The sequence below is a fragment of the Equus quagga genome, chromosome 10 (assembly GCF_021613505.1).
Source record: "Equus quagga isolate Etosha38 chromosome 10, UCLA_HA_Equagga_1.0, whole genome shotgun sequence".
Taxonomy (NCBI): domain Eukaryota; kingdom Metazoa; phylum Chordata; class Mammalia; order Perissodactyla; family Equidae; genus Equus; species Equus quagga.
Genome location: NC_060276.1, coordinates 112,127,307 through 112,135,642, shown reverse-complemented (window position 1 = coordinate 112,135,642; position 8,336 = coordinate 112,127,307). Strand labels below are relative to the sequence as shown.

General features: G+C 35.1%; 1 protein-coding gene across 1 annotated transcript in view; it reads left to right on the top strand.

Annotated features, from left to right (window-relative positions):
- Window positions 1-3,640: 3,640 nt before the first annotated feature.
- GLRA2 (glycine receptor alpha 2) overlaps window positions 3,641-8,336 on the top strand; it is a 173,265-nt gene continuing 168,569 nt past the window's right edge. Inside the window, exons 1-2 of the mRNA XM_046673998.1 lie at window positions 3,641-3,708; window positions 5,857-5,990. Coding sequence (XP_046529954.1) covers window positions 3,641-3,708; window positions 5,857-5,990 — 202 coding nt within the window. The remainder of the gene's footprint in view (window positions 3,709-5,856; window positions 5,991-8,336) is intronic.

The window sequence follows — 8,336 nt, the reverse complement described above, 5'->3', positions numbered from 1 at the left end:
GAGTCTTAGAGATGATGCCTTGGCTTTTGGTTGGTGACAATGCAACCAACACAGTAGAAAAAGAGGATTCGGAGGAAGTATTAAAAGTTTGTTTTTGACATGTAGAGTTTGAGGAGCCTTTGAAATATCCGACAGGAATTATTTAGGAAGTAGTTGGATTTAAAGGTCTGGATAGAAACATATATTTGTATATTATCTGCATAAAAGGATAATGGAAGTTATGGATGTACATAACATTGCCTAAGAGAGTGCAGTGTGAGAAGAATAGAGGGCCTAGAAGATAGCTTTTATTAGGAAATCCAACTTTTATACACCAGGTAGAGGAGAATATGCCTGCAAAGTAGATAGAATAGGAGGCAAGCCAGGAGTACACTGTGTAACTTATTTTGAAGCAATAATAAGTGCTTCAAGAAAACAGAATGGTGGTTGCTAGAGATAGAGGAGAGGGGGAAATGGAGAGTTGCTAATCAATGGGTATAAAGTTTCAGTGATTCAAGATAAATAAATTCTAGAGATCCACTGTACAATATTGTGCCTATAGTTAACAATATTGCATTGTACACTTAAAAATCTGTTGAGAGTAGATCTCATGGTAAGTGTTCTTATACCAATGAAATAAAAATAAAATTGTTTTTTAAAAAAAAGAAATAAAAAGAGACCGATGATGTTAAGTGTCATGGAAATGTCAAGTAAGATGACAACAGGAAAATATCCTTTGGCCTTAGTTACAAGGAATTCACTGGCAGACTTAGCGAGAACTGTTTCTGTGTATTGACAGAGCTGGAATCCAAACTGAGGAGAGCTGAGATGTAAGATGAGGAAGCTAGACTAGATCCTCTCTAAAGTCCCTTACAACTCTAAAATAAATGGTTTGATTTCATGCTGCTGGCCAGAGTCTCCCTTTGTCACAAGTTTCCCTACTCACCCTACTCCTGTTTAACAAAAAGACTCTGCTGTTGAAAGAAATGATTTGCAAAGACACTATTACTTTAAGAATCATTACAACCTCAAACAAATTTGGGACAAATCATTTTCTTCTACTTTTACATATATATTTTTTCTTTTGGAAAGAATCTTGAGCATAAAAAATCTTGTATGATTTTTCCATAGCACCAATTGAAGAAATGTATTTCTAAGAATTGATTTTATTTTTGGGTCAGGACTGCAGGGATAAAATCAGGTCTAGAGTTTCCATGTGGATGAATTTGGAAGTGGATAAATTCAAAGCTGCAGTCCAGGGATGTCTCACACTACACTATACTATTCCCTTTTTAAATTGAATCACTTTTTCTGGGCTTTGAGAGTTAAGAGAATACATCCAAAGAATTGATTTTGTAGGTAAACAGAATGCCCAAGCACTTCTGATTTTCATCTAAAGAGAGGTTCCTGTATTCTCACTGTCCTGATGGGATATTTCGAAATCTCATGAAAGGGCGTACAGACCATTGCTACTCAGAGTGCAATCAGTGGGCCAGCAGCATCAATCTCAGCTAAGAACTTGCTAGAAATGCAGAATCTCAGAACCACCTTGGACCTACTAGATCAGAATCTGCATTTCAACAAGATCCTCAGGTGATTTATATTAACATTAAAAGGTGGAAAGAGGGGCCGGCCCGGTGGCATAGTGGTTAAGTTCATGGGCTCCACTTCAGCAGCCTGGGGTTCACAGGTTTGGATCCCAGGCACAGACCTACCCATCACTCATCAAGCCATGCTGCAGTGGTGCCCCACATACAAAATAGAGGACGATTGACACAGATGTTAGCTCAGGGACAATCTTCCTCAAGCAAAAAGAGGAAGATTGGCAACAGATGTTAGCTCAGTGCCAATCATCCCAACCAAAAAAAAAGGTGACAAGAATTTGCAACTTTTTTCTCAGAATCTACTTTTTAAAAACATGGAAATCTTTGTTACTCTGCTATGACATTTAAACTTATCCAAGGGCAGATTAGTCATTTATGGAGTAAAAATTAATCATATTATTTTGTTTTAAAATTAAGACCTGCAATGGAGTGCCAAGGTGACTAATGAGGTACGTTTTACAGACAAAAAGTAGGTTACTCACCCAGCTCATGATAGAACATCCATTTTTCATTTCCCCTTACCAGAAGCTGCTAATTACTTGCATTGAACTATTTGTCCTTCCTCCTTTTTATTAATAATCATATTTGTAAATTTAACTTGAAATAGTAAGGTTACCTGTCTTGCTTTTGTACAGTATTTATAAACTTTCATTATTTTCTGTCTCTTTAGCCAATTTAGGAAAAGAATATCTACACTTTATTACATGACCTTCCCTGGTGATTAACATCTGGAGTGGGCAGATGAAACTCAACTCACAGTCTCACCCTTCCTTGCTCCATTTCTTAGATGGAGCCCTATGCTATCCTTTAACCAGGGCAGGAAAAGATTGCTACTGCCCCCTGCTGGCTCATTGTATTTTCCCTTCTCTACAGATCTGCAACTTGAAGAAGATGCCCAAGGATTGTGAGCCACAGAAGAAAGCTAAGCGGAAGGGGCTTTCCCTAGAAGAGATGTAGAGAGATCCTTTGGGAACAGGAGGCTAAAATCAAACGAAAACACTCAAGGGGCAAGGAAAGCATAAAGGGCTTCTAAGTTAAATTATCGATCTTCATGAACCTTTTTCTGTACACGGGTTTCTCTATGCCAAGGAAATGTCCCCTCCTCTTCAGCACAGGACTCCTCTTTTACCTCCAGGTTTCACTGACAAGGAGTAGAATAATTTCAGTACTCCCGATCGTGGTCTCTGCTTCCCCCAGTTTCCTTTTCCCGTGCCTATACCTTATTCCCTTCTCTTTTCTGCTTCATACTCCTGTCCCGCCCACTCACCAACCGACTCGCATTCCCAGGAGCTCCGACCCTAGCCTCCTTCACCCTCTCAGTCTACCCTGACTTCTGCTCTCCCCTGGTCGTCATCGTACCGTCCTCAGCAACCCTTCGCTGAACGGCCAGTCACTCTGTGCCTTTGAATGGCAGGCATGTCCCCTCTCGAATGCCTCTCACCGACCCCCCGCCCCAAGCGACTGAAAAAGGAAACATGCGCACTTCAGAGCTAGGAGCTGTCCGAGTGCTGAAATTTATAGGCTGGGTAAGATCACGTCTCCGTCTCTTTCTGTAGACCTCATTCCAGCACAGGATCTCAGCAATTTTGCCCTCTTCTCCCTACCCACTCCAGCGCGCAGAGTCCTTTCTTCTCCCTCATTTACAACTTCTTTTTCTAGAGAAAAGAGATTTGCTAAACAGAAAGGACATAAAACAAAAGCCACAGCAACCCGACTTCCAGCATGGCATTGTCACCAGCCCCCTTTGCATGGTGATGCGATTAAGGTAGCAGCATTTTCGTTATTCAGGAAAAGCAGCTGGGGGATCCATCAGTTCTAAGGCTGTCTTTCCTGGGTTAACTGATGGTCCTGAGCCCCAGTTTGACCTGACCATGATGCCTAGGACTGGCACTTTTTGTTTTTTCTCAGCAAACTGTGCAAACCCAAATCTCTTTTTGATTTTCAAGGAAACTAGACTCCTCTCAGATTTCGAATCTGGACAATAAATAGATACTTTGTCCTAGCTTCTTTCTGGAATCATTTCGGGGATATTTTCCACAAGCATCACAGAAACAGGAATGAACCGGCAGCTAGTGAACATTTTGACAGCCTTGTTTGCATTTTTCTTAGAGACAAACCACTTCAGGTAGGTGAAACGACTTTGCATGCTGATATTTTGCACATGAAAACTGTTTGAAAGAGAACGTGTCGCGCAATTTTTATCTATTTTCCTATGCCCTGGACCATATAATTTTAATTTTATAGAGGAGAGTTAGATTTCTTTTGTTCTTTTCAAAAAGCTTAATTATGGGGGGAGGGTGGTAAATTTTCACAAAGGCAAGTTTTATGATGCTTAACCCCACTCTAGGCATTTCAACACATTTTCACAGCCAATGTGATATTAGGGTAGTCTGATGAGTTGCATGCTCTTTATATTTCTATGTAATGGTGATATTTTTGCTTTGAAATACTTCTGGAAGTCATTTAAAGGGATTATTGGATGCAATGCTTTTCATAAGGTGGAAGTGATTGGATTAATTTGCCAGGAGCATGCTTATTTTATATAAAATATAAAAGAACCCTAATTCTTAGCCAACTTGGGACTTCTATTGTATTTCAGCAAGTAGATGCATACTATGAGGACTACAATTCAGGAAATTTCTTGAAACACCAAAAACATTTAAAATCTCATTTTGCCACTATATTCTACTGTTCAGCATATTTGGAAATTGATTGCCTATCAAAATTTAATTAATATGACATCTTTGTATTTGTGTATGCATGAGAAATGGACTATGCATAATTAAAATAAGTGAGAAATCATTATTTGCATGCTTTCATTTTCTACCTAATTTACAACTTGTCAAATCAATTGATACTTCAAAACATCAGATTATCACCAGTGAGTGAAATAGCCATCCAATGGCAGAGGTTCTAAGATAGGATAGAGATAGAAGATGTTCATACAACAAAGTGTATGACTCCTCATTTAATTTTCACCAAATTTTATGGTATTTTTTCACAGAAGCAAGAGAAATGGAACATATATCAATAGTGCTATGAGTACTGGGAAACCCCACTATGTTCCTTTCAGGTTCACACCTCCTACTATGATTAAGAAAAATTGTAGGCTGGGTTTTATTAGAACCACCATCATCACCATCTTCTTCATCACCACCACCACCATTATCATAATCAAATAATACTTGATTAATCAGATGAATCTGCATATGGGAATGTGAGTATTTCTAGATGATTGCATCAATTTTCAACTTGTACTAAATGTTTATATTATCTTTGCACTTGTATTTAATACTACTTCTTTGAAAAACTGGCAAGAATGTGGTATTTTCCTAATGATAGAATTAACAAAATTATTTGTTAAAGTACTGAAATCAAAGCTTGTAGAATTTATGCTTTAGGAGAGAAATCAACATTCAATCAACCACTATGTATTGTTAAAGAATTCACTTTACTACAAACCAAATATGCTCTTTTTATATACCCTTTAAAGAAAATGAAAATCTGAAATTTTCCAGTCAGCATTTAGTGTTTTTGATAATGCAAAAGACAAAACGATTTAGAAGTTCTTTCTCATGAATACTTTTCTGGAGAGTCAACAATTTAAATGCTAATATATAAATAACAACTGATAAAATAATAGAAGTACAGACATGCTCACTGTTGACCTACTTTAGAATGAAATTAAATTTACAAGTGAAGATTTTTCTTTTAGACAACACATTGAAAATTATTAATAGTTGATAGCTGGAATAGAATCGAGCAGGTGAGAAAATAAGCAATGAGATAATTAGTTCACTGTTTACTTTGTTATGCCCATCTTATTATATATTTCTTATAAAAAGTAGAGGACTCATATTAAGAGCTGAAATGCTGGAAGACTTTTTTTGAAAGTCATGGGGAAATGATTTTAAGACAATAACATAAATTTTAGGAATTGTCATCTTCATTTCTCTCATGACTCTAGAAAGAAATAGCTTTATATATCTATAAAATCTACAACCTAAAACTATGCGTGTTGTATCATCTTAAACATCTTATAGCTAAGGTTTGGAAACAGGAGATATGACTCAGGATTTATATCTCTCATCATTTAAAGTTAACTTTAGACCATGTACAAATTCAGAAGTTGATCAAAGAGTTTGTAATTTTCTTTTTCTTCTTACTAACATATCAAATATATTTACAAAACATCATGTCAAACATTCTGTGAGCATTGGTTCTCAGATGATGAGAATGGAATTGTTGCTAAAAGAGTTAATGATGTGTTTAGGACGGCTTTCTGCAAAGACCATGACTCCAGATCTGGAAAACAACCTTTGCAGACTCTATCCCCTTCAGATTTCTTGGACAAATTAATGGGAAGGACATCAGGATATGATGCAAGAATCAGGCCAAATTTTAAAGGTAGGTTCTACTTAAACTTATGTTAAGCCTGTGGGAAACCTTCTAGATGTTTGAAAACTCTGAAAAAGGTTTTTAGGGCTTTTTATTATAAAATGCAAAAAGTACAATATTCACTTCATTTTGGTATTCTTTTGAACTAGTCAGTTTAATAGCTTAAATTGTACATATTGCTTGCCACTTTTGAAAACTTTCCTCATTTATGTTCTATTCCACAAAGAAAACTAATGTCAGAGATTATTGCCACATTCTCTATTTTATCTTAAGTGAGAGTGTGACTGGAAATGAATACAAGAGAAAATGATGTACTTGACTTGTATGAATGCCTACCAGAACTCATACAAGATTCATGGTTACACCAAAATCTTTGGTTTTGTTTTTAAATACCTAATCCCAAAGTGAAGTTTAAATCTGAATATAAAACATGCCATTTTACACACTTTCAGGCCTCTCTCATTTTTAAACATTGTGAGAAGAGGCTCTAATTGAGTGCATTAGAAATTTTTGTTTTCCTCGTCTAAATACTGTTTATTTGAAATTATTTATCTGAAATTAACAAAAAACATCATAGAATCGTAGAGTGCACGTGTCAAAGATGGTGGATACTTTCTTTATTCAATTAGAAACAAACCAAAAGTTTGGTGTTTTTGTTTGTTCAACATTACAAAAATGTAATTAATAGTTTGTAGAAATTATTTTTTATCTTTTTGGTTTATTTTTATTCTGAATCAGAAAAATACTGTAATAAGAAAGAACCAATTATTAATAATTATTTTTGATGCTTTAATTTTTAAATACATATTTTAAGTGACAATTGCATTTTATCTTGTAATTTAACATAATGCATTGTGAAGTGTTTATAATATTTTATAAAAGGAGAAATCTATAATATTCCAGATATTATGTCATAATTCACGCATTGCTTTGGTTTTGCTTATTAGTGATTTAATTGGATTGCTTTCCTTGAGTTTTAATTTTTATTATTGGCAAATATGAGCATGAAAACTCAATTTTAAACTCATTTCCTCTTTAAATGCTACACCTCTGAATATACCCAGCTAAGGGCACATTTCATTAAGAAAAATATCAGAATTCTGACAAAACAAATGTTTTTGATTTATAGAGTATTTCCAAAAGAGACAAGAGAACTAAGTTCAAAGCTCAGTTTTCCTGAAAACAATTTTCATGTTCATCCTGTTTCATATTAATTTTGTGGTCATTGCTTTGGAAGTCAATATTTGAAATAAAATCCCATGAATAACAAGTTGAGAATCAGCTTTCAATGGACTGCTCACTCATACATTTATTCACTTAGCCATTCAATAAATTGAGTCTGAACTATATGCCAAATACTAACTACTCTATGCTTTGAAAGTTGAGAGATGAAACAGGTTTGGGTGCTACCAACAAAAATTTTAGAGGAGAGAGTAGATGTTAGATGAATACTTATAAAATATAATAATATAATGATATAAAATATAATATATAATATTAGATAGAAGTAGTTAATAGTTAAGTAACATTAGGGAGTACAGATAAAATGCTACAGGATTCCAACAAATGGAGAGGTGATTTCCTGTTAAGCTACTAATGGAAAGCTTCATAGAGAAGGCCCAGAGATGGAAAATTGTTTCAAGTTTATGAGCATCTTATTTAGCAGCAGCTATTATTCATTGTTTTCTAGAAATAATTTTTCAAAACAGGGGGGAGATGCAAAGAGTAACAAAACAAACACCCATGTTGCCATTGCTACTTTAAGCGACCACATAGAATGAGCAATCATTTCCACATACAGCTTTTTTTTCTGATTCTTCTGGGGATGTCACCCTTCAGAAATGACATTTCTCATGACTTTAAAGGATAAATAAATTAGAAGAATATCAAGTATAGCAAAGCATGGCCATGTTTTTGAGATCACTCCACTACTTAAAGACCTGAGCACAGGATGTTTTAAAGACTTATAAAAGGCAAATGGAGTGGATATCATTTAAGACTCTAACTAATGGACTTCACTGAGTTTTGTCTCCCTTTCCCTTTAACTCTCTACTTCAATGAACCCTGATATTATTTCATAAATTTTATTTATGTAGACCATTTATGTCAGATCAATTACCTAACAGCTCCCACAATTCTCTTTACTCTGAGGATCTTGGCTTTTCCTGAATATAAAACATACCCCTTTATTTTAGACTAAAATAATTTTCCTTGGTGTTCCCATGGAACTTCCTGTCTAATATGGTTCTTTCGTGTATTTGTTTCATCAACCCATCCTGCATACCATATTTGAGAGGGTAAGAAGGTACCTTATTTTTAATATATACACTATATATTAATATATATATATATATA